The 27,865-nt window shown below is 39.4% G+C and overlaps 1 protein-coding gene across 2 annotated transcripts; it reads right to left on the bottom strand.

The window, feature by feature from the left end:
* Positions 1-596: 596 nt before the first annotated feature.
* LOC131246183 (uncharacterized) lies at positions 597-23,951 on the bottom strand. Of its 2 annotated transcripts, XR_009171229.1 has the most exons (3): positions 23,727-23,951; positions 19,909-22,030; positions 597-1,129 (listed from the first exon to the last, which is right to left on the bottom strand). XR_009171229.1 is itself a non-coding variant. In XM_058246092.1 (2 exons), the coding sequence occupies exon 2, from the start codon at positions 21,980-21,982 to the stop codon at positions 20,015-20,017; it is 1,968 nt and encodes a 655-aa protein (XP_058102075.1). In that variant the 5' UTR covers positions 21,983-22,030; positions 23,727-23,950; the 3' UTR covers positions 19,656-20,014. The 2 variants fall into 2 exon arrangements, 1 of the variants encoding a protein (XP_058102075.1); XM_058246092.1 differs by lacking the exon at positions 597-1,129 and having other exon boundaries at positions 19,656-22,030; positions 23,727-23,950.
* Positions 23,952-27,865: the final 3,914 nt, after the last annotated feature.

The following is a 27,865-nucleotide window of genomic DNA, read 5'->3' as shown; positions in this document are numbered from 1 at the left end:
CCATCTTGAATTTGCAAAAGTCCTCAGAAGAAGAAATACTCGATCATCTTCGTTCGCATGCAAAGGCAAAAGAACAGTTATACAGTTCGGTACACAGATAAGCAATAGGATGATCCTCAAACTGGCAATGCACTGCTAAAAAGAGATGACGCCTCCTTAAAAGAACGCAGCCCCACCATAAGTGCTGTAATCTGGAAGCCTCCTTTGAACCCGATATACAATACCAATCCAAAACTCTAATTTACAAGGCAGACACTAAATGCACAATGGATCTCAATTTCCCATTGACCCAAACCATATAAGCTATACATAGGATCCCTATCAAGAACAACAACAGATACACAGTACATTGCCGAAATTTGGCATCTCCATCAAAAAGAAAAGAGACCCATAACAGCTGAAATTTGCTAAACCCAAAATCTTCCATCGGAACGGATTAAAGAACCCATTCCAAGTACAGACTCTTGAAACCCTTGACTAAACCACAAATCAAGAAACCCCTTTGCTTGTGATGGCATCAGAGGACATTAATAACAGTATGCCCAACTGTTACATCACTGGAAGAGTAAACATCTGAAGAAAAGGAAATGTAGTGCTTACAGTGAAGTTGCTTTGACGAAGCCAGTTTCCATTGATCTTATCATCTCTGGTTACAGATGAAGGGGGAAAACCCCATAGTACAGTAGCTGACATGTACAGCTAGTATCAATTACAAGTGTGAAGGGAATAAAGGACTTTACAAGCTCACCGACGACAACAAAGAACCTATACAAGCCAAGGCCATCTACAATTTTCTACAAGAATATGTTACAGAAAAAATCTTCCTTGGGCCATCTACAATTCTCTACATGAACATGTTACAGACAAAAAAATCTTCCCTTACATATAAAACATGATCAGGCTTCTATACAAGACTGACCTTCAACATCCCCTTTAAACACTCAAGACTCCACGATGTTCAACCCAGCACAGAACCCAGTATGTCCCATCTTCCTATACTGGAAATTTTCAAAAATGAGGCCCATGCACAATGAGAGAGGCATCCATCTTCCAGGAGTACAAGAATAGTTAACAGGGTTAGGCCTCAAAGTGCTTGAGAAAAACAAGCACTAAAAATTTCCTGCTGTGCCTGTAACATAGCACAAAACTGCATGAGAGTATGGCAGACTCCATAAGCCACAGTTCTATGTGCTCCAAACAGTAACTGTTATAATTAAGTAAACACTATCGTCTGATGTATCTGGTGAATGCACCCACTGGAGCTTATCTTCCCGTTGCTATTATTTTAGGATGCACTGGTGCAAAACACCACACTACTCATAAACCCCTGGATACGATGATAAAGAAAAGAAAAATCTAAGAGTCAAAATACGTTGAAATCGGCCCACTAAAAAAGAGATGATCCCATAATCTCTCCCTTCCACTATAAGTGAACATTTGCAAAGACAGATAACAAATTCAAACATTATGATCCATGAATGTTGGACATGGACATGTTTGTCAAGAGTTGGACTTGAAGACGAACTTGGAAAACACAGCATAATATGACGTGCCTATACAGATATATAGTAATAATTATAACCCTGTCCAGCTATTTAGAGTCAGTCCATATAGATACGTATGTTGAAAAATGCACTGGTATAGAAATTAATGCTTAAATAATAATACAGAAAAAAAAACCCATCTACATAATGAAAATCCATTAGGACTATAGGGCTAGACTTCCTATATTAGTTCTGTAATTTTGAAAAATAAATAAAAAATAAAAAATAAAAAAATGGTGGTGACTCTTCAAACACACACATGGCATAGTTCTAAGGCAATCCAGACTGTCCAAATCGCTGACCCATCTGTGGATGGAGCATTGAAAATTTTCACCTAAGAAGAAAATATTGGCCATCTGATATTTTCCTTCGATTTTGGACAGCTAACTATTTTTTAACCATCCATTTGATAGTCATTAATTGGATAGTTAGGATTGTTTGATTCATGTGATCCAAGAGATATGCTCCATCCACAATGGGACCCACAATTTGGATGTTCTGGACAGCTGTACATCAGTGCCACATGTGAGGAGGATGAGTCACTACCACTTTTTTAACAGTACAAAACTTAACCTAGGAGTATAGCTCTAGGACTATATTAGTAGTGTGTATACATCACTAAATGTAAGAGGTAAAGATTAAGGGACTTCCTCCTAATACCATGTTGACATGTAGTTGGCACATATCATGGAATGTGCTTGTTACATAGATGAAGATATACAGCCCAAATTGGAGTATCAATTCAACTGTACCTAGACTTGACCAACCTACAACAGAAGGATCACTAGCTTCCTCAACAAACTATAATTGGGTTTTGACCCATAGCTCTCAATGAAGGTGCTCTTCACTCCAACATTGAGGCCTTGTGTACTTGCCAAAAAAATATATTTGGAGCCAGTATGAAAGTATAATGCAGCTTGCGATGCAAAGTGGATAAAAGGAATCAGGCCACACAGGTGTTCAAAGAGAGGAAGAATTAAAGAGAAAAATAACTTCATTCCACAACTCCCTGGTTACATGTCTAATTAAGGAATTAAATAGTATAGAGAAAACAAAGGAACCCTAAAACTATGTCAAAGGTCTGAAGTGCTCATACTTAATACCTCACTAGTAATCCCTAAGGGTAACTTGGCCTTTTTACTTTATTTCTAACACAAAACAGCTAATGTAAGGACTATTTTTTGCACATTTGTGACCATGTGGAGCTCACACATGCCAAGTGGAGCCCTGACATGTGACCCTATGCAGCCCACACTCAGGATTCAGTTTTCCTTGCATCGAAGTGTTGGTTGGTATCATCCTGTTAATTAGTGAGCATTTAACCTCTAGCGCACGCAACACACAATAATAAAATGAAATAATATCCAAGGTTTATCAGCTATTAGTGATGAAAGGCCAAATACGATGCCAATTGTCTAATTAACATAGATGGATAATCATATTGGGATGAAACAACGTCAAGCCAAAATTGAAATCTTCAGCACCTTGAGCAAAGAAGTATCAAAATATTACATCCACCTTGGTAAGTCTACTTTCTCACTTATCCTCGACGGGTAATCCATCAAGTTACTCAAATACAAGAGGCAGACATGCTCATGCAGCAGAAATTTGTTGGGCGAAGTGGGATCAGATTTGGGTGTGGAGGAGAAGCTTCAGTACTCGAAACTTTCAAGAAGGAAAAGAGTGTAAAAACCGGGGGGGGGGGGGGAGGTGGCGGTTGGTTTGACTGTATAAGGTAATATTTGGTCATTTTATACTATCAACATCGTTGTCATATAAGCCTTATCCCAACCAATTGGGGTTGGCTACACCAATCCTGTTCCGCCATTCCACTTTATCAAAGGCCATATCCTAGGTTAAACTATGTTCTTTTGGGACTTCCCCTCGCCCTTTTGGAGCATTCAACTTGAACCAACTCACTCCTAACCGGCACAGTTCTTGATCCTCATTGATGAGCAATAGAAGATTAACCTATGTAGTGATTGTGTTTGCAGAACAGAGACAATCCAACAATACAAATATGATTAAATCAAAGGTTGTCTTAAAACCTTGATAGAATCACGATAGTGGGACTTGGAGAGAGGAGTAAGAGGTCTACAAGCAGGAATGGGCATAGGAGCAAGATTCAAAGTGGCAAGAGCAAAATCTCGAAGAACCATGCTACTGAGTTGCAGATGCCACATCTGACCAATCAATACATAAGATTAATCTCATGAGCATGCTGAAGCAAACAAAGCTCATGATTTGAGAATTGGGTTGCAAAAGAAACCAATACAAATTGCGTACAGACTATGCTTGTAAAGTTCTGGTGAGGGGAGATGGACACAGAGAACAGGGACCGAATGAAAGGGCACAAAACTTTAGGTAACCACACATGCATGAATTTTCGCATGCATGTGTAAATGTTTTTTTGTGAAAGTAGCACAAGTATATTAACGAAACAAAAACTCTTGAGAATTTCCTAAACACAAAGGCACAGATTCATTTAAAAACCGCATAATTCTTCCAATCTTCCAAGATGCAATTTTAATTACCAAAATGCAAACTGTTAAAAGTGTCACACATTCAGTACAGCAATGGAGTACTATAAGCTCATGTTTCTCTCTTGTGGTATATCATTATTGATGCAAGACTATTAACCGCTTGCTCTAAAAGCTCAAACTGATAGAGCGTGGCGAATTAATCATTTTATCTCATAGCCCAGGCCCCACATCACATGAGTTAGGACCTCGGCCGAACTGCCCTCGTGAGCCCCACATCACATGGGTACCGCCTCACACAGGTGGGGCTCGCCTCACATGGGCCGCCTGATAAAGAGATAGAGAAGCACCATCATGCTATCTAATTCCTTTTTCTATTCACATCTCCCTAGCCTCTCTTCCTCTAGTTACCTAAATTCTCATGATATCAGATTTACGAATTTACACACGGGAAAAATCTAAAAAGTATGTGCAGTCTGGATTTGCTGACCACCATCTATCTTCTCCTCCTACAACTGCTACAGTTTCTCTGGATCATTCTATTCAGATGTTTTTTGAAAAGATTATGAATTTATTAAAAGCAGAGAAAAAGATAAGTTTTAACTACAAAAGGGTGCCGAGGGGGAGACCAAACTATAACCCAAGAAATATCAAATTACAACCCTTAACTTGGAATCGCAAGAAACCCATTCGACTACCAACGATCTAGCCCTTAAAGAATTGCCTTCAACCGATTTCGAATCATTATTAAAGCACCTAGCATTTCTTTCCTTCCAAACAGCCCACCAAATAGCAAGTAAAGCCATTCACCAAAGCACTTTCTTTTCTCTCCTGAGGCCCACCCCATGTCAAGCAATCAAAAGAAGATCCACTGATTCCGGGGCTGACCAAACCACCTCAAAATGGCCCAGAACATCCTGCCCAAATCTGCCCCACAAAAGGATAATGCAGAAAAAGATGATCCACCATCTCCTCATCATGCATACACGAAATGCAAATATTAGGGATCACCATTGATCTTTCGCAGAGAGTATCAATGGTAAGGACTTTCTTTGTTCCAAACAACCGGCCGAAAGCAGCTATCTTTGGAGAAACATCTAGTGCCAAACAAGCTTGGTAAACACCATCGCCCTTTGCCTAGCACCGCCTTGCAAGAGCGAGTTGAAGGATTTAACTGAGAACGATCCCAATTTATCCAACTTCCACAACATTCTATCCTAATCGGAAGGGGACGGGGCAAAAGATGTCTCAAAGGGCCAAAACTTTGTTGACTTTCTCATCACGGAGAGTGCCTACAAGGGGGCTCCCAAACTACCACTCCTTCAAAACATGAAAAGCAATCCGCCTATGAAAAAGGCCATGCACTGCTCATCCATTCACTAACTTTTAGTCATATCAACCTCTCATTTTACCTTTAAACAAATATAAGTATAAATAATCGATCTCTCTCCTTTCATGCATTTCTTTCATCCATTTCGACTGTTCTTATTCCAATTTGAAAATGCTCGCACTATGCCAGTTTATCCTCCCCGGCATTTGTCCTTTGGGGGAACTGGTGTATATGGTTCTAAGCAATCTCCCAGGCTGATGTTTGAAAAATTCAGTAGCGTCATAACTAAATAAGGTTTTCAAATAAGCATGCATGATCACTCGTTTGCTGAAAGTAATGATGGTATCACAACTTTGATAGTTTACGTTGATGATATTATTCTGACAGTAGAAACTAATGAAGAGGAAAAAGTTAAATCATATTTGAGGCAGATGTTTGACACTGAAGATCTTAAACCCCTGCAATACTTCCTTGGGATCAAACTTGCTAAACAAAAGAAAAGAACATTTATTCCCAAACAAAGCAGTCTTTGAAATACTTACTGATATAGCACGCTAGGAGCACAACTGGCTAACTCTACAATGGAAATGGATCTTGGGCTACTGAAGACAAATCAAAGGCACCTAGTGGTCCAGATACTTATCAGCATCTTGTTGGCACACACGTCTACTCGACTATCACCCAGCTAGATTTATGCAGTCAGTGCAGTAAGTTCATGCACGCTCCCCGTACTCATGACTTAGATGATGTATACCACATTCTTCTATACTAAAATCTGCTTCTGGGAAAGGATGACTATATTCTAACCATGATCAATTGAATGCGAGCAGATATTGTGATGATGACTGGGAATGATTAACTGGATCTGCTAGTGGATATTGCACTTTTTTATGAGAAAATTTTGGCAATGTGGAAAAGTAAGAAGCAAAATGTGGTTTGCTCGATCATCAGCTCTAGACATTATGGAGCAATGGCAAATACTTCCTGCGCACACATGAAATCATTTGACAATTGTACTCCTATTTCTCTTCATTGTGACAATCAGGCTACAATATATATTGCCAATCATTCGGTATTTCATGAAAGGACACATATCTAAGAGGACTGTCACTTTGTTTGCAAGAAAGTAATGAAGAAATTGATCACCATGTTGTTTGCTCCATCCGACAGCCAGTTGGCCAATATTTTCACGAGGGCTACCGATATTCACCAAATTAGGAAAATAATAGTCAAGCATGTGCGATATGATATCCATGCACTAGCTCGAGGGAGAGATTTAAAAGTGTCAGACATAATCAATACAACTGCAGAGTACTAAAGCTCATGTTTATCTCTCGCAGCCTATCATTACCTTGTGTCTATTGAAACAGCCTTTGCCTTTATAAATAACAAGATACAGAGAAGGTTAATTGTGCTCTCTTCACATCTCGCTCAAAATCCCAAAAGGAAAGCCGAAGCACAGGTTTCAGCATGTTAGTCAATCCCCATCCCAAGCGGAGGGTTGGTGTTAGGAAGGATAGAAAGTCATCGAACTTTTGCGACAATATCATGAGACATTCTATATCAAATCAAAAATCAAAAATTGATTTTGGGGCATGAAGAGAGGACAAGAAGACCTAAATGGGCATGGATCATGGTAGTGAAAAGGAACATGAAGGCTTATTAACTTAGCAGTGATGGGGGTCTTGGATAAAATGATTGACGAAACAGAACGAATAAAATCAACCCCAGATAGATGGGCCAAGGCTATGATGACGATTGATTATTTATTGATTCTAAACTTTAAACTTGAGCTTCTTTTTAGTTTAAACCATGTAATCTATATTTTGTAAGTTTCTAACAACACATCTTATCTTTTTTGCATGCTTTTTACAACTATACATTTTAACTACAACGATTAGGTTTCTGAAAGAGGCAAAGGGGAATTTTCTAGAAGGCTACTCAAGGAGGATTGGGTTTCAACCATGGTATCGATGAGCTTTAAAATAAACATTGATTCTTATTAGAGTGAAAATGGTGTCCCCCTTCACCATATAATATGTTGCAAATTGGGAAGATTTATCGATCTGTGAGAAGCTTCTTAATGCAGGGGCATTTTCACACCAGGCTTGAGTGGGGTGGCCTGTGGGATGCAGGGGCACACTCAGGGTAGGTGGCCCGCATAACCCATGGATTTGGGGGCCGTGTGAGGTGGGTGGCTCGTGTAAGGCGGAACCCATGGATTTGGGGCCCACGAGGAGGGTTCGGCTGAGGACCTAACCCACGGATTTAGGGCATGGGCTATGAGATAAAGGGATTAATTCGCCATGCTCTATTAGTTCGAGCTTTTAGAGCAAGTGGTTAATTGTCCTGCATTAAATTGGTATTAGAGCAGGTGGTTCCAAGGGTGATTAATGCGGGGGCATTTTCACACTAGGCTTGAGTGGGGTGGCCTGTGGGATGCAGGGGCACACTCGGGGTGGGTGGCCCGCATAACCCATGGATTTGGGGGCTATGTAAGGCGGGTGGCTCATGTAGGACGGAACCCATGGATTTGGGGCCTACGAGAAGGGTTCAGCCGAGGACCTAACCCATTGATTTGGGGCCTAGGCTATGAGATAAAGGGATTAATTCGCCATGCTCTATCAGTTTGAGCTTTTAAAGCAAGTGGTTAATTGTCCTACATCACTTCTGATAGAAGATCATAATGGTTCTGCTTAAAGCTTCTTAACAGCACATTGATGATGAAATTTAATGTACAGTAAGAGATGCTTAAAAGATGAAGTTGCTAAAGAATTGCATCAAAGAATTATTTCAACCAAAAAATAGTAAGAAGGATATCCTCTTTAAGAATTTCTGAAATCTCATAAGAAAAAACTTTTTTAAGAATTACTGAAAATTCTCATAAGAAAGCAAATGGGAAAAACTTAAATAAATTTAAAAAAAAAAAAAAAAACACACACACACACACACACACACACACAAAAGTAATAAGCAAGTGTTTCCAATAGCAAGTGGCACTCTCTTCATTCCTCTAGCAAAGTATCAAAAACCTCACTCAAGGATCCAAAATTCAACTTCGTATCAGGCAATACAGCTGCAATGGATCCGTATTGACTAAAGTTGCTACTGAGTACACATGCGAGAAGCGGGGTGGCAGGGCTCCAAAGTTCCTAGTCAAATCGGCCCATATATGGCCTGATACAACTAAGGTGATTAGTTATCAGCCAAGAGGCATAGAAGGGTCAATTTTTCATATTCTCCCTTTGTTTGGGCTATTTTCTTCATTCCAAACATAAAGGAACCTAGAGCCCCATTTTAAACTACATTTGGGGATCAAAACACAAGATTTGAGCAACATTATACAAATAGAAGTTGAGGGAACCATTTCGGAAAACATTGAGAAAAGGGACTTGATCAAGTAGGAATGGATTTTGATAAATTATTAAAATGGTTAACCCCATTGATAACCTTTTACATCAAAATTCAAACTATTATGTGGATTGGTATGAATTTGGTATAAATCATTACCATTTCATTTTTATTCTTCTTTTTGTTGTATTTCAATGTAATGGGCCCTAAACCAGATCAGGCTTGATCTGTGTTCCATTAGGGCATATTTTGTTAACTTTCCCAAATTTTTCACGTTTTTAACCTTTGTTCCCATCTTTTGACCAACTATAATTGTGTAAATTAAATGGATAACTTGCAATGTTGTACAAATACAAACATATTATAACGCTTTTTTTGTCAAGATAAAATATAATAAATATATTATTATGCTTATGGAGCATTACTGCCAACTCCCACGAGGTGCTATGGCAGTCTTGGATTAAGTTAGGATGACATGCCTATAATTACTTGTTATAGTATCTTGTTCATTATATTTCATCCATGTCAAAAATATAGAGCAAGGTATACTATAGCAGTAACCACTGTTAAGGATATGTTGAATCGGTGTAACGGCCAATATGGGGAATGTAACGGGAGATACGCCCCTGTATTAGTTGATTTTTATTTTTTTTATTTTTTTCTCCAAAAAAATCAGAAAAATATCCATAAAATCTGAAAAATTATAAATATTCTGAATATGCATTCGTTTATAATTTTGAGCATGTTTATGGTAGTGTAACAATCCAGTCTTTGGTAAGAATGATTGATTGATGGATTTATGAATATACAAGGTCTAGGGATTTTTGCATCATATTATATAATTCATATACCTAACAATTTAATATCATTTCTCCCATACATCTTAAGAAAAAAATAAAATTAAATTCGGGTAAATAGTGTTGTTGATTTGGGGCTAATTTGGGGGACCAATTGATGCCCCAAATCAGCCTCAAATTCATGCAATCTATTAGCACTTATCCCACTAATGGATTAGTGGACATTTATTGGACAACGAAGAATGAAAAATATCAAATGGTCATATTTCAAAAAAAACAAGTGTCTACAAATTAATGATGAAAATTGTACAAACAATTTAATTTTAGGATTGTGACTCCGCAACAATGGTCCCAAAATTTTAATTAGTTAATTTTAAGTTGATATATGCCTCATGCACAATTTTTTAGGGCCATGTACATGGGGCCCACTTGATGTATGCATTATATATCCATGTCGTCCATTTGTTTTGCCAACTCATTTTAGGGCATGGTCCAAAAATGAGGCAAGTCCAGATCTCCGGTGGACCACTAGTAGATGAGGCGGGCTACCTTGACGTATGTGTATATCTATGCCATCATTTTGTTCTGCCAACTCATTTTTAGGCATGGTCCAAAAATTCAGATAGATTTAAATCTCAGGTGGACCACTAGTGAGTGGCGCCTTAGATGTGGGGCCCACCTCAATGCATTTGTTGTATATCCATGTGGTCTATCCTTTTTCCCAACTTATTTTAGGGCATAGTCCAAAAAATAAGGCAGATCCAAATCTCAAGTGGACAACATAATAGGGATTAAATTCCCACCATTAAAAATTTATTGGGACTATTTTTATTTTTATTTTTGGATCAAGCTGTTATTTGTGTTCTCCCTTCCTCCAAGTCCATGTGACCTTATCAAAAGGTTCGATGAACATTATAGTGGGCCGTAAGAAGTTTTTAATGATAAGCATTCAATCCCTAGTGTGTGGTCCGCTTGATATTCGGATCCCTTCATTTTAGTGACCATGCCCTACAATGAACTAGAAAAACTAATGGACGGCATGGGTATACTACACATAAATCAAGGTGGGCTCCACACAGTGCACTGTCTTGCGTATGCTGCAGAGTACTTTAAATAATAATAATAAATTTAGTGTAGTTGTTAAATAGCCACGCAATCCATTCGTTTTTCTAACAAAGATGGAATTGAAAAGAAAAGAAGGAAAAGAGAGAGGGAGGGAGGGAGGAAGGGAGAGGGAGGGCTGCACCACACGGGAAAGGAAGAGGAAGAAGAAGGAAAGCAACATATGTTGCTGCCGCCGTAGCCACAACAGCTGCAACAACCCAAGAAAGAGAAGATCTTAAGAAGAATAGAAAGAAGAATAGGAAGAAAAAGAGGAAGAAGAAGAAGAAGAAAAGAAAAAGGTATGTTGTTTTTTTTTCTTTTTTCTCCTTTTTTTTTCTTTAGGTTTGTTGTGCATAATAACTATTACAAAATCATAATAGCCGTTAGCATCCAAAAAAATTGGGGGTCCCTGTTTCGGACTCATATCGCATAATGGCACCAACCGTTACCATTACGTATCGGCTATTAGCCTGTTACGGCTGATATGTAACCATTTTTGCACACCCTGATATAGAGATGCAATGTATGTGTGTGCAATTGGTATCAATGTATGTGAGGAGTATTTTAGTTGTGAGGGCGTGTGTTATATTTGGTGATCCCCTAGGACACCATACCCTTTAATGTTGGTTAAGGTTTATAATAAAGTATTAGGGAATGAGATACTAAAATTCTCTACAGAACCCTCTTCACTTCAAAACTTTCTCTTCTTCCTCGTGGATCTCTTACATGGCATCACAAAGGGTGGTTAGATGTACAATCTAAAAGAGTAAACCTCGCCTCCTCCCCTCCTTTCCCTTTCTCCTCTTCCCCTCCTACTTTTTTTCCTCTTCCCATTTCTCTCATTTTCTTTGTCCTTTCTTTCTTTCTTCTTCCCTTTACTTTCATTCCCACCACTGTCACCAACCGGTGCACTAGCTAATGCATCAACCAGCCACCATGACCGACACACCATCCGCCCATTACGATTTGCATTCGAACATCATCTCGTAATGTCGTTTAATCGTCCCTATGATCCTAAGTCTTCATCGGCATCTTTTGACCACTTGCTTGGTCACATTGTTGCCAACCTCACTTGTACACTTGGGGATCGTCAAGTCTAGGAGTATGTGGTAAGATCTAATGGATTGAATTGATTGCATTTCTTTATTTTTCGAGTGGTGAACATGAGATCATGTTTTGGAAGGCCATATGGATTCAAGTGTTCCTAAAGTTGTCATGTATGTGGGGTCCAAACAATAAGATTACCATCTAGGGTTAACAATCACTTCCAAAACCATAAAACCTGATGGCAACAACTACTTAGAATGATCTCAATAAGCCATGAAGTTCATTGGCAATAAGAGGAAATTGGGCTATATATTACTAGAAATAAGGAGCCAATCGCAGATGTGATCTCATGATGATTGAGAAAGCAATAATCTGACGGTTATGTCCTAGACTGGCTCTTCACTCCACTCATCCCAATATTGGCACCAATATTGGCCATGGTTTGGTGTTTCTCAAAATGGCTAAGGAGATATGGATTACAAATGCTAGGGCATATTCATAACAGGATAACCTTGCTCAAATCTATCGGTTGCATCGTGAGATCATGAATGCAACGGGAGTCCTCTGTGGAGGAATCTTTTGCTGCTCTGAAGCAGTAGGAAGAGCTGCATCACTGCCAACTAGTTATGGCCACACATGAAGAGCTTAAGAAGCATATCTAAAAACAATATATATTTGAGCTTGTTGGGCTACACAACCTAAACCCGATTTTGAGCTTGTATGTGTTCAGTTCTTGGGCAAGGAACCTCTTCCCTCCTTAGAGATAGTCTACAATTATGTAATAAGAGAAGCTAGTTGACAAGCCGCTTTGAGCACGCAAAGGCCAGATGTCTCAAGAGATTGGCCCTTGCTGCAAGCCCTAAGTCTTCTCAGGGACCTTCAGAAGAGGGCAACCCCAATCATTCACCAGGAACAATGATAAGACAAGCTCATTTGTACTCATCGTGGCCACAGACTCACAGTAGACATGTTAGTGAGCAATGCCATGATCTTCATCCCCATCATTGCCCCAAGCCAAAGAGAGCAGCTAATAGTGTTGAGGTTCAGGCTGAGCTAGCTCCGAGTTCTCCAGATTCCGGAGATTAGATTATAAGTGACTATAGCAAGACTGCTAATGACATCATTGGTGACTACCAGATCTTCGCACTTCATATTCAGCTAGTACTTTTAGGGCCTGTTTTGGATTCACGTATAAGGGTGTATTGTATTGTATCCAACTACTATTCATGTATACATTCGATCAATTTCAGAATACATCCAAATCAACATGCCATAACTCAATGTTTGGATAGGAGGTATTGTTAGGGCAAGTATACAGATTCTTCCTCCGATCAATGTTTGGATACGACGTATTAGGACTGCGTATTGTATATACGTATAATATTGATAGCACTTGTACGACAGTGGCTATTTTTAAGTTCTCAAAATGGGAACCCAAGTGGGGCCCACTGTCATCTTTGTGAATAATCCTACCCGTCCATCCGTTTTGTGATCTCATTTTAGTACATGTGGCCAAAATTAAACCGTATCAAAAGTGGGGTAATCCGTGGATCGATTGATTGGAGGAAGAATCCACTAGAGCGGATTGATCTCCTCCCGGCAGGAGTTGGACCCCAAATCTCAATCCCTTTGCGAAGCAGCACCTCCAATATCTAATTCACACCTTGAAGACGCCAGCCAAAACTCATTAGTACCTCCAACTAATTGCTAACGACAACCCTATTGTAGATTTGATGTTGCCCAGATTTTGACTAGTCCAGCACCACAAACATTGTCCCAAACCAAATCTAGCCCTCCGGCATCACCTCCATTGAGGGAAAACCAAGCCTCTACTCCGTCAGTAAGACCATTAACCAATCTCGACATAATCCGACAGGCATCCATCATCTATGATCTTCATTACAGATATGTTTAGATCTGTGTGAACATTTGTTCGTTAGATCCACACCTTCATTAAATCCAATAACGGCCGATCTCAGATTCTCATCGGATTTTTCATCCTCAGAACATCCAGCCTCGCTTTCTCCAGCCAGAACCACAACCTCAACAACTGCCGATCTCTTACCGTTCCATTCTCTGCTAGAAGCGTATTTTCCGACTGTATTTTGAAATCAGACCTTCGGAAGTGAACCTTCTCAGCTGAATGGCCACATGCAGAAGGTCGAAGATGATCTAAGGTGCTGCTGGAGTAGAAATATTAGGTCCTCCTCAGATAGAAAACCCTTTGCAACAGGCCTCTATCGCACGTGAATACAGCGTCTTGAATAGGTTGTATTGAAGGAAACAAAGTTGTCTGACAATACACTATTGTTGTTTGAATTTTTTGAAGAAAAGATGTATTCGCGCGCATGGTGTTCCACGGATCTCAACTCCGAATCAAACACTGTATAATGTATTTTAACCCTTTTAATACAATACAATACACCCTTATACACGAATCCAAATAGGCCCTTAGTGGACAGCGAGGTGCTAGGGTGGCAATCAGCTGGGCTATCAGGCCTAGCCCGGGTGATCAAGCTATGTAGGCAAGGGCTTGGGCCAAGGTCTGGGCCCGAGCTTAAAATCTAGGCCTGATGTTAGGGCCAGGATGGGCCAAGGGCAATGATGAATGGCCCAACTTGACCCATTGGCCTAATCCAATCATCAAGTGGGCCACCATTATAACGGTTTAAAGACACTTGTTAGTGGTTCCATATTAACGTACTTGTATAATTTAAATATAATCATTAGATTCGAGATCATGTTTCTATGATCCAAGCCATTTTGATGTAGGATTTATTGTGGATGGAGGATATCCCAAAAACAGGAAAAAAAAAAAATGTTGAAATGCAGCTATTAAAAACCTTTAATCACTTAACTATTTACCTTATAGGGTTGGCCCTAGGCCCAACCCGACTCAAGAGATTCAATACAACAATGGCCGGCGTAATGGCCAACCATTGAACCGTTACATGATGGGCCATTACAACCCCACAACGGTCAAAAAAGTTTTTAAAGAAAAAAATGTGAAAAGTATTAGAATTTTTTTTTAAAGTAAGAGGATACCAAATATGTATTCTTTTCTAATTTTGAACATGTTTATGATGGTGAACAAGTCATTTCTTAATAAGAATGTTATCTTGAGCTGCCTGATAATTTAGTTAACTTGAGACGCTTAGACTAACTTCAAAACTCTTATATTTAATTTTCTAAATATCTAATGTCAATGATACACTATATATATATATATATATATATATATATATATATATATATATATGAAGACATAGGGTGTCCCCACCTCATTTTTGAAGGGAGACTAATCTCTGCGGATACACGAAATCACCCACAACCACGTGTATCGGGTAAAGCTAAGGAGGGGAATCGAACCCTCACCTATAGCAAACCTACGGTGAAAACCATTCGCCCAAACACTATAAATAATATTATATGAGCATGAATCTAATGATGAGACTATTATGCATTTACATTTATATAACTATTTTACCATAGACAACCATAGTATAGCTGTATAACTCCATAAAATGTTAATGCATGAAGTATGAAATTCATGCAATCCATGGGATTTATCCTATTGATGCATATCCGTAAGCATTTGACACCATTTCCCTCAAGAAAACGTCTTGTCTGTTTACCCTCAACACAACGGTATTACAAAATGGAAAAATCATCACCTTTTGGAGGTAAATAGATTTTTATAAGGATGAACATTCTAAAGATCTATTGGTATGAGGCAGTTCTCACTGCCACCAAAGTGATCAATAGGATGCCATCCCCATTATTTGCAATATTTATCCTCTCAAATTGTTAAAATTTGATCTGCAGTTGTTCACTGCCCCTCCAAAGACTTTTGGCTGTGTTTTGCCCACTGATGTTTGCCTTAGGCACAAGATCCAGGACTTATTGAATCAGGGCCGATCGTCTTTCCTGTAGCACCACAGCAAGTTGTTCCTCCTAATCCCAGTATCATTCAGGACCCACTATGCGTGCGTAAACCAATCCAACAAACAAGGAAAGGATGCCTCTCACGGCATCTGAAAATGATTCAAGCCGTATGAAGGGAAGCCCCTCCAAAAGAAAATTGGTTTAAAGTGCAAGCCCGAATGTTGTGGGTGTAGCGGATTTGATATTCCCCAAGCTCTAAGATCAAACAATATGCTATGTCACGAATGCCGACGGGACGAATCAGGCAGCCCATTCTGGGATATGCTCACACACAAAAGGGACACAAGTGTTATTTCCCAGCAACCAGGACAAGGTACATCTAAAAGGATGTTATATTCTTTGAGAATGTTCCTTTCATCCCAACGCGGGCAACTGCACTCACTCCATCTAGTGGTGATGCATGCCTTCTTCAGGTGACAGTGGATCCTAGGGTCCTAGCTAAGTCATTCCTGGGTTGGTGGACACACCACATAAGCTGCATACTCAGAGAAAACATCAGGACTGGCCCTCAAAGAGCTCAACCACCACATATCCTTGACTTGAATCCTACGTCAACTCATTCAAACTTGTTAATTGCCCTCCAAAAGGCAAAACGTTTATGTTGCTCTCACCCAATTAGCAATTTTGTGCGCTATCATTCTGTTTATCCTTCTCTTAAAACATTCATTTCCTCTATATTGTATGTTTCCATCCATCCTAAAGTTGCAAATGCCTTGGCTCAACCTAGTTGGAAAGATGTTGTGATGGAGGAAATGGTTTCTCTTGAAAAACAAGGAACATGAGATCTAGTCGAGCGCTTAAAAGGTAAACACATTATTGATTATCAACAGGTGGTCTTCCTAAAACATAATCCAAATGGCTCTATCACTAAGCACAAGAATTGATTGGTTGCGAAGGGGTTTACTCAGTTGTTTGGTGTTGATTATCAAGTGACATTTGCTCCTGTTGCCGTGTGCTTTTATTTGTGGTTGCTCATCGTAACTGAACACTTCATCAGCTAAATGTGAAGAACGCATTTCTTAGTGACAATCTTCATTAACATGTTTATATGTCTCTTCCCCCTACTATCCGTCCATCTGACGTAAGAGGGGAAGTGCACTAGTTGAAGAAGGCCCTTTCAATTTCCAACAATCTCCCAAGGTATGGTTTGAGAAATTCAGGAATGTTATCTCTATGATTGGGTTCAAAATTTCTTGTGAACATCCAATATTAATTAAAGACATTGACAAATCCTTTACCATCTTAGCAATTTACATGGATGACAACGTTATCACTGGTGATTGTAAAAAATAAAAAAATAAAAAAAAGAGATCGTAGAGGTGAAACAATTTCTGGCTAATTCTTTCAAAACTAAATATGGCCTAGCTCTTCTTCACGAAATAGGATTGTTGCTCATCCTGCAAATACATCTATTGAGGTGAATCACCATCTTTTGTCACAAAGAGTTCAAGGTTCTTAGTGATCTACGAATGCATCGGTGTCTTGTCAGGAAACTAATCTATTTGAACATTACCCAACCAAATATTACACATAATGTGAGTGTACAATCAATTCATGTAGTCTCCGTACTCTCATCATCTCAAAGTTGCATATAGAATTCTCCACTACTTGAAATTGACTCAACGCAAAGGACTTTTGTATGCCGATAATGGTCATCTACATATTTAGGCATATTCTGATGCAGATTGGCTAGGGTCTTCTGATGATCAACGATCCACCTCTAGTTATTGCAGGTTTGTAGGAGGCTATCTTGTTCCATAGAAAAGCAAGAAACAATCTATTGTTGCTCGTTTGTTGGCCAAAAGTAAATACTCCTTCATGGTTCACATTGCACATGTGATTATTTGGCTTCAACCTCTCCTTTGAGACATGGGCATCATAGTTCCTACTCCGACTCCATTGTATTATGACTATCAAGTCCATATTGCACCCAATCATGTCTTTCATGAGAGGACGAAATACATCAAAATTAATTGCCACTTCATGCTTGAGAATATATCAGATGGGTTGGTTTCTACTCCGCATGTTTGCAACCTAGGCATGCGTGACATCTTTGCTAGAGCTTAAGGGGGAGTGTAGGAGATGTAGAAATGTAGAGAGAGAGAGAGAGAGAGTGTGTGTGTGTGTGTGTATGCGCGCGGGCACACGTGCAGGGGCGTGCATGTTTTTGTTATTAGTGTATGTGTGGAGTATTTTAGTTGTACGTGTGTTATATTTGATGCTCCCTCAGGACACCATACCTTTTAATGTTGCTTAAGATTTTATAATGAAGTATTAGGGTGTCAAAGACTCCGTAATTATTTACACAACCCTCCTCTCAAAAACTATTCTCTCTTCTTCATTTGATCAATTACAATTCATGTAATCACAAATATCTAAATTTTGAATGACACCAAATTTCGAGGTGAAAGACTAAAAAATCAATGTTCGATAGGTCAGGCCGGCAGACAACATTCTTGCTAAAGAATGGTAGGTTACACCACTTGGTACATGTTAAAAACACAAATAAATGATAGATTTATGTGTTTTCAAGGTTTTTTTTTTTTTTTCCTTTTTATAACACTTTTCCTTCTCTTCTTTTACACCAAGAAAAAGGCACCAATATGGTCTAATATGGCCTGTATCATATAGGTTTTGGGATGAGCTCATATGCCCACCAAAACCACCTTTTAGAACCTTGACCTTAATCACCTCTCTCAGAAGTCATGATATAACAAAAAGGTACTTTTGCAGCAGAAGAAATATTCCAACTATAACCACAAGCAATGGTTTGGAGGGCCTTCCTATCTGGCCTCGGGCCCACCACCACAAGCAATTACTGCCCTCCACTCCCTTAAAGACGAATAACAACCACCCCATGGAATTCAACCTTCACCAAGGGCCATTTTATAGTAAAATAGGTAACTATTTCCATAAAGTGCTTCATGACTCTCACCTTAGTTATAAAATAAAATAAAAACTCTCCTGCCATAACCCCAAAATGATTGCAACAAGATATGCCCTCTATTGCAGTCAGACAAACCAAGAAGAAGAAAAAGTGGGCCCATTTGGTGCCAGACTGGATCATTTTCTTTAAGGTCCAGCCTGGATCTTACTCACTGGCACATGCAGATTTTGAAACCCCACTCTCAAGTAGACATAGCAGGGTTCCTTGATTAACCTAGTATAACATCCGAGTGGGATCTAGAAACCCTAAGGCTACTAATATACTAGCCGTACTCATAAAGACAGACTACATCATCCCATCTTGAATGTTCACAGATCAGTGTTCATGTTGGATACCATTAAACTCGCTTCACCATGAGCTATATCAGCAATACAAAAATAGGAAAGTGATGCAATTAGTATTTTGAGACTTCATCCCACAAAGAAGAACCATCAAATTCAGTTCTACGACAATTCTTAGTAGGATGCATCAACAGACGCTGAACATGAATCCCTCATAAAACAAGACATGAGCTGCTTCCTAGCCTTACCACTCAGACTTTACTCGATGTTAGCAAATAAACCATAACTAGGGGTCCTTGAAAAGATCCACCAAGCAACTTCTCCAAAAATGAAATAAGCTTGAGGCTACCAGTTGAGAAGGAAATTTGCAGCAAGTGGCAGACAGAAAAAGTAGTATTAGTCATAATAATGGAGAAAATGGACCAAATGTTCAGGAAATATATAGTCCATCAGCAGAACTGCATGCACCAAGTCTGGTACCTTACAAAACCACATGCTCATTTAACATATAAAAAAAAAAAATTTACATGTTTACAGACAGTTCACACATACTTTAGAGGATAGACACAGATTTCACGTATTTTCACTTGTTTGAAGACCAAAAGCACCATGACACAAAATATCATGAGCTGCAAGAATGTGTATAAAGAATGCCAAAGCTTCAGTTAAACAACAAGTAAGAACATTAGTAGTTAGGAAATATTGCACATTCACAGAAACATCAATAAAAGTGAAGAAGAAGAGAAAAAAAAAAAAACACAATTTCAAGCAATCTAGGTGGTCGTGTACCCCAGAATGCCACTTGTCTCAGATAAGAAGAGAGCATCGGTGAAAAGGTAAAATAGGTGACGGACCAGGTAGCCTGATAAAAGGTCCAACACCAGGAGAAACTACTGATTGTCTTAAGCACACAAGTGTCAATTGTCTCATCTAGCGATGTTCTGCAGAAAGCAATACGAAAAGCAGCGGGAATCTTCCCTCTTATGCCACACAACAAAAACTTAGTATTTTACCCTGATGGCCACACTCCATGCGGTGTCAATAGATACCAACTAGAGTAATGGTAAAGGTAGTATACCCACCTGATGAAATGTGACACCAGACATACGCCAGCAGCCTCCATAAGATCTGTCCATCTGTTAAACTCCCTGCTGAAAGAGAAGGATAGTGGAACAGCATCAGATCATGTCAGTCAGACCGCCGCCTCTTCCCATAGTCTGCATCCCTAGATCGAGACCTGTGATCTTCCTCTTGCATCATACGCGATTTGCTACGAGACCTTGAGGATTGCCCTCTATCCCAGTCCTCTTCGTTGTCCCAGTCGCGATCCCTCTGCCTGTGGTCCCTGTACCCATCTTTTTCATCCCTGTACCGGTCTCTATCCCTATCCGACCTGTCCCAATCCTGTTCCCTCTCATCACGATGCCTTCTTTCGGAATTCCCTGACCAGTCGCGCTCGGAACCCCTTGTGTCCTTCTCTCGTGGGGCATTTGATCTTCCTCCTCTTTCATGGCTTGCATCTGCATACCCGTAATCAGATGCTACATCATCACCACCATAACTCGATTCCCTAGTCCTTCTCCCCTGTTCATCTCCCACCCATCCAGTCATGCTTGCATCTGTCCACATCCCTGTATGCCCATCCATCCCGGTGCTACCCATCATTCCCATTCCATTTGCAGGCATTCCTCGGCCAAAGAAAGCTGGATTAACATGTGGTGCGACTCCAGGAACAGCAACTGTATTAACGGCAGGAAACGAAGGCATCATCCCAGGAAAAGCAGGTCCAGGAAACCCCCCATAAGCAGTTCCTCGGCCCATATATGTCGGATCAAATGCAGCACCCATCATGCTCTGTGGATGCATCAGCCCCCCAGTGGGACCACCTAATGCAGGGCCCACAAGGCCCTGTCCATAAGGGCCTCCAGTGGTGCCGCTTCCAACCCCACCTGTATTTCCAACCATTCCCCTTCCTCCCATAGACCCTCTTCCCCTCATTGGTCCACCTTGCCCTCTATTAAGTAATCCCTGACCACCTCGACCCCACCCAGCCCTACCATAATTCCTCCCGCCATCTCCTCCCTGATAATTCATTCCAGTACCTCTACCAACCCCATCATTCATTGGTCTCCTTCCTTGAGGCTGAGATGGAGCTTGTGCTTGGGTTCTGTGCATATAAGAAGCACCCATCTGCCTCAAAGTTTGAGATGAAGCAAATGTCACCACACAAGCCCGCCCATTAAACACATGACCGTTCATCCCTTCCTTGCAAGCAGCCGCTGCAGTAGAATCATAGAACTCAACTTGACAATAGCCTTTCGATTTTCCACTGGCTCTCTCGTCAAAGAACTTGATTTCCTTGACCCTACCATACTGAGACAAGACGCTCTCAAGCTCTGCATCAGTAGTCCACCAATGCAATTCTCCCACAAATAGAGTAGCTGTGCCATTCTCTACAGAACCTACTACAGGTCTGATCGTGTTATCATTGACCACTGGCCTGTTCACACCTGTTCCCACTTGATTGATTGCCATCGGGGGACCACTTCTGGCACCACCACTGGCCTGATCTGGAAATGAAGACGGCCCACCAACAAACCTTGCTGGCACTTGACCAGGATCAGCAACGACATTTGGCATAACAGGCATGGATCCTTGAAATCCTGAATTTCCTACTTGAGGCTCAGGAGCTATATCCAAAACACGACCTTTTTGAGAAACCCCAGCTGGGTAATCACTAGTTCTATCTTCCAAACCTTTGCCAGACAAAGATGTTGTCTTTTTCTGTTCATCGGAGAAACCGGCAGCACCAACATTCGACTCCTTCCCTCCCACCCCAACACCGGGGATGCTCACCTCTTGCGACACAACAGGCTCTGAAACCCTCAACCCAGGGCCCCCGTCGACCTTCTGGCCTTGGTGTCCCCCATTTCCCACACCACCTAATGAAACTGGCATCTCATTCCGTTGCATTGACTGCATGAAACCCTCACCAACATTCACATCATTGTAAAGATCATCATACTCATCATCTTCCCCCATTAGCTCCTCATCGGCAAGTGCAGAGATCGCTCCGCTGCCCTGAAACTGCAGTTTCTGACTTCCCCCGTACTCATCATCCTCATAATCTAATTGTTCTTCACCCATTGGATCCATTTATGCAGATCGAACAAGAATTAGATTAGAGATATCTCTAAAGCCAACCTAATAAAAAATAACATATCATTAGTAGTTGTTGATAAAATTATGGAAAGGAAAATTTCAACAACCAATCTAACATCAAACAAACCAATATAACATCAAACAGAAAAATACAGAAATCTCTAGAAAACAGGCTTCCCTACAACCCATATAAATATTAGAACCGAAAAAACACAGAAATCTATGATGCACATAACAAAGGGGAAAAAAACACAGGAATCTCCAATACCTACCATCAAAAACACGGAAACAATTGAACTTCCAAAAATCATCTGAGTTTTTTTTTTTTGGAAAGGTAACAACTCCTATGATATTTTTTTGGAAGAACAACCCCTATCATATTAAATTAAAAAATACAGAACTCTCAAATACCCACCAATAAAAACAGAGAAACATGGAATTTTAAACACGATCCATGTAACACTAGACACAAAAAAGGGAAAAACCTCTAATGCCACCAACGATAACAGAAAAACTTGTAATTTCTTTTTAAAAATGGACATTGAACATGAAAAACAGAGAAGTCTCTCAACGACGAAAGCAGAGAGATCTTTGAATTTTCAACAATCCACCTTTATTTTATTTTCTTTTTTTTTTGGACCACAAACAATCTAATGTTAAACAGAAACCTCACAGAAATATCCAATACCCACCAACAGAAGCAGAGAAACAGGGTATTTTCCACAACCCATCCAATATTAAACAGAAATCTCTAATACCCATTAAAAAAAATGGATTTCCAGAAATCATAAAACATTAAACAGAAGAAACACAATATATCTAACAAGGAATCAATGCGATTACGCCAGAGGATTGGTTTAGCATTCTGAGACGCCCAAATTCAGTGATCTAGACCATTGATCTGATGGACCCAACATGAACATGGACACAAACAACTCCCAGACTAGAAGATCCTAGCGTTCCAATCTTTGGCCTTTTCCATTGAATGAACCTTGACACAAAAATTTCCTGTTATAGAAGATTCCAGCCATCCAACCTTCGGCCTTCTCCATTGAATGGAGACCATCACTGAGCAGGCCACTGACAAATGGATCGGGAGTGTCTCATCAAAGGGGATTCTTGAGGCATGGAGCTATTAACGGTGGAACCCATCCTATCAACTGTCTGGATTACAAAACCATGGCCCCGCTTTGTACAAGCTCGAGCCCAAGGACACCGTTAATATCCAAGGCCAAAGATCTACCCACAAAATAAAATTATAAAAGAAAACCATAAAAGGATAAAATTTTCAAAAATCCACAAAAGGCATCAGAAAAATACAAAAATATCCACAACCCAACGTTCAAAAACCCACATAGACAAATAGATACACACACATGGAAATATATATGAGAGAAAGAGAGGAACCCGATACCAGCTCAAATGTTTTTTTTTTAAATAAATAAATTAAAATAAAAAAATAAAAAACAGATATTTTTACATGAAACCAGAAGCCCAGAAATGAAACGAGAAATCTCTCCAACCCACCAAGAAGAGCAGCTAAAATTTCAATATCTCACATAACCGTCTCATAAAAAGCTTTAATGAAAGAGAATTTCAAATACCCCATAACACCGACCACCAGAAAAGAGGAAAAAAAAAACACAAAACATAAATAAATAAATAAAAACAGGTAGACTTGAATCCACAACCTATTCTAACCGATCTGAAGAAAGAAGGAAATGAGAAACTTTATTACCTGAAATGCAAACGTACAGGTGGAATATGAAAAAGGAAGAGACAGATCTGAGAATTGTCTTAGTAAAAATCCTATCTAGATTGTTAGAAAAGGACTCTCTCTCTATCTCTCTCTCTCTCTGTTTTGAGAGTTACTAGCCGCCAGGCTCTCTTGTAAAATAAGATGGGTCTTCTTCCTTTTTCTTTCTTTTGGCGTCTTCTTTCTCCCCTCTCTTTGTACTATCAAATCCTCGTTAGGGTCTTCTTCTCCCGGGAGATATACGGTAGTACGCGTACAACCAGAATATGGTAGACCAATCTCTTCACAGCACACTTGGCCGGCTCAAATATCGATCTGGGCTGTCCATCTGATCATGCATATCACAGACCGCTTATCATGGAAAATAAACCTATCCTAACCAACTATACAGTTGGATCCCTGGATGTCATTCAATTAAGTTTTCGAAGGTTCAATAAAATGTTTTCTGCCCAGTTTGAAAACCAACCATATGGTTGGCTTGGATATCACGAGATGTGTGTTTTTGGAGCAAGTAGATGAACGGTCATAAATGATAAGTATGGTGAAATGTATGGTTTTAAAAATGATCCACACATGTTGTTTGTAATGTCTTTACCGTACGGGCTCATTTCTCATTTAACCATGTCTAAATAAGTTTATTTATTTATTTATTTATTTATTAAATCTAAACTCGATCAATTTCTCCCTAATATTAATTTCATAGTCCACTATACTATACGGATAGGAAAATGTAATATGACTCTTTCAAGTATCCACCTAATTCATTGGCAGGTCCCATTATTTTACGGATGTATCTGATCATTTTCTACCAAGCAAATTTCAGGGAATCAAATAATTTGTTAATATCTTAAGTCATTATCCAAGGCAAGAGGTAAATGAAAATTATATCATGCTTAGTTTATTCAAAATATGGCCCCACTAGTGAATGGATGTGTCATAAGGTGTGTCAATGTGTGCAAATTTATATCATCCAAAAGAGGGCCCCACAAGTGAACGGCCTTGACTATGAAACCGGACAATATTTTATTCTAATCATTACATTAGTGGCCTAACAATTAGGGGTTCTTAGGATTCCGACTACAGGAGTCGAGTTAGCTCGTTAGCTCGCTCGGATCGACTCGAAAAAGCTCGACTCGACTCGGATCGAAACTGTGTTCGAGCCAAGTCGAGCTAGTTTTATTAAGCTCGAAACTTTTCGAGTCAAGTCTGAATTGGACCTAGCTCGACTCGACTCGACTCGGTATTGAGCTCGAACTCGACTCGGATCGGCTTGGATTGACTTGGATCAATTTTTGAGTAAGTGTGTGTGTGTGTGTGTGTGTGTGTGTGTGTGTGTAACATTGGACGCCTAAGATAGGTTTTTTTAAAAAAAAAAAAAAACTTAACCTTCAGCGCCCTCTTGTCTCAGTCGTTTGCCCAACCCTAAAAACTCTAACCTCAGCTCGAACTCAACTCTCTTCAGCGCCCAAACGACGACCTCTAACACCTAATCTGCTCCCATTTCGCCTGTGCTCACCAAGATTTTGATGAAATGATTTAATGAAGTGTGACTAGTGGCAAGGAAGGTATGTATATGAAACAAATACCCTTTTTTCTTGATTTTTATGTTGCTTAGAAGGTGTTTGATGAAATTGTGAATGCTATCTTATCTAGCTCCTAGATTTGTCAAATTTTGCAGTGCCAAAACCCCTTGGAATCTGTATCTTGTGTAGCTCAACTTCATGTCATCCTTACCTACATTCAAGTATAAGAATAGGAGACTTTACATCGAGAACTTTAAGTACAAGAATAAGAGATTCAAGTACAACATCAAGTGCTATATCAAGTTTTCGAGCTTCAGCTATATCAAGACAATGTGTTTTACTTAAGAATTCAAGCTCAAGTAATCTTCCTAAGTTTAAGCTCATATACTCAAAGTTGAAATTCAAAGTCACGAGGTCACTAGTTCAAGCCCATCTTCGAATATAAAATGACAAGTTTCAAGTACTTCAAAATAAACTATCAACCGAAGCGAACGATGTTTCAATGTTCAATTTTCACCTATAAGGTATGAATGACCCTAGATTGACCATAGGTTAGGTCATATTGATTGCATTCTTAATTTGGGTCATTATATAATTTTATAGACTTTTTCTCGACTAGTCTAAGCTTATGTTCGACTAGTCCAAGTACTGGCTCAACCAGTCTAAGAATTTTCTCGACCAGTCCAAGGTTTGTTGTGAATTTTCGGAATTTCTGTTGAACCCTTGACTAATCATAGAGACTGCTCGACATTCAAGTGAACAGTGCTCGACCAGTCGAGCAGGCTCGACTCAAAGTCCAGTAACCTTTCTGGGTCCCACTCAACCAGTCGAGCAGGCCACTTGACCAAGCGAGGATCGACTTATCTTATCGCGCCCGAAATTTTGAATTCTTGTTGGTCCTTCGACCAATCAAGCTGACCTCTGGGCAAGTCGAGTGAACAGTTTTCACCTATAAATAGAGCACAAATTTCAGAGTTTGGTAAGTCATTCAAGCAAAATCAAGACTCCACTCTAAGAGATAAGTTTGTGATATTCTTAAGCTATATTGTGCTCATTTAATATTCTCTTTTAATTAACTTTTTGTATTTGATTTTGAGTTTTCTATTCTAATCTTATTTGAAGGGGGGATTTAAGTTTTTTTCCTTTCTTGAGATCAAAATCAAATCAAGCTAACGTAAGGTGATTTAATCTAAAAATCATTTAAAATACTTTCATAAGGGAGTTTGGACATTGAACATCTACTTCGAATTGGTTCTACCGGGCTTCATCAAAGGAGAATATCCAGATAAGTATATTTACATTTTTGTAAATCTCTTTTTGATTTTTGAGGTTGTACTAGGAAAAATCTCTTTTTTGCTTTGTCTGAGGTGATCCAGAAAATCTCAAAGTGTGAGGTTTTTGAATTGTATAAGCCCACTTGAAAGAAACAATTGTGAAGGTTTTAGGTGAACCTTGAAAAACTTATTCCATAGTGAAAGCCAATATCCTGAGGGTGAGGATATTAGGAGTGGAGTAGTTGTGTGGCTGTTTTTTTTAACAGTTGGTGTACACACAAGCGAACCGCTATAATATTTGGTGTTGTGGTGGTTGGTTGATTGTGGTTTTATGTATATGTTGTAATTTTTCTTTTAGTCTTTGTGTGAATGTTATAAATTGTTTTATGCAATTGTAGGAATGTTGTAATAGCTCAGGTTGTTTTCTTTGCTATTTTTATTTTCCTCTGTATTGGTTTGGGATTTTGATACACATACCGTTTTAGAAATCAGGTTATCCTACCATAAGCCATTGGTTTTTGGTGTAAGGTTGTCTTTAGAACAACATCTGTATCAACCTCTCAATACTTGTGCATTTGAGGTTGCTATTTATTTATGCTTTGTGGGATTAATAAGTGCTATCTTTATTTATTTCTTTCTAATTTCGCATTTAAATTTTAATTTGGCATAGTCCTATTCAACCCCCCCCCCCCCCCCCCCCTCTCTAGGAATCTTAACTCGTCCTTTTCAAGTGGTATCAAAGCCTAATAGCTCGTTTTATCTTTGTTATTTGGATTAAATTCTTGAGCTAATTGATCTGAGCTTTTTAAGATGTCAAATTTTGATAGCCTCTCAATCACTAAGCCTCCACCATTTGATGGCTCCAATTATGCCTATTGGAAAGCCAGAATGAGGATTTGTTTTAAATCCATGGATGAGAACGTATGGCAAGTTACAATGACCAATTGGACCCCTCCTACCACTGAAGTGACTGGTACTGATGGATCTATAACTGTAAAAGTTTCACCTTATTTTACTTGGACCAATCATCAGAAAAGTGAGAGTAATGCTAATGCAAAGGCCCTAAATGCTATTGAAAGTGCCTTGGTTTGTTAATTAGCATGAGTGTTGAGTCAGCTAGACTGCATAGCCTCATAGGAAAATCAATTCAAAGCGTCTGCCTCAATCGGATGTGTACACAAGCTCGCCACAGGTAAATCTAAGCCTTACATCTCATGTCCCATAACACCAGGTATTTAAACCCTTAAAACAAGTTAGAACATTATAAGGTTTTTAAGTTAAGAAAACTTTTTCAAAATCAGAAAATCTCTAAGTTTTCTTCCTT

This window comes from Magnolia sinica, chromosome 5, assembly GCF_029962835.1.
Source record: "Magnolia sinica isolate HGM2019 chromosome 5, MsV1, whole genome shotgun sequence".
Taxonomy (NCBI): Eukaryota; Viridiplantae; Streptophyta; class Magnoliopsida; order Magnoliales; family Magnoliaceae; genus Magnolia; species Magnolia sinica.
The sequence above is the reverse complement of the archived record's forward strand: the minus strand, read 5'-3'. Positions and strand labels throughout refer to the sequence as shown.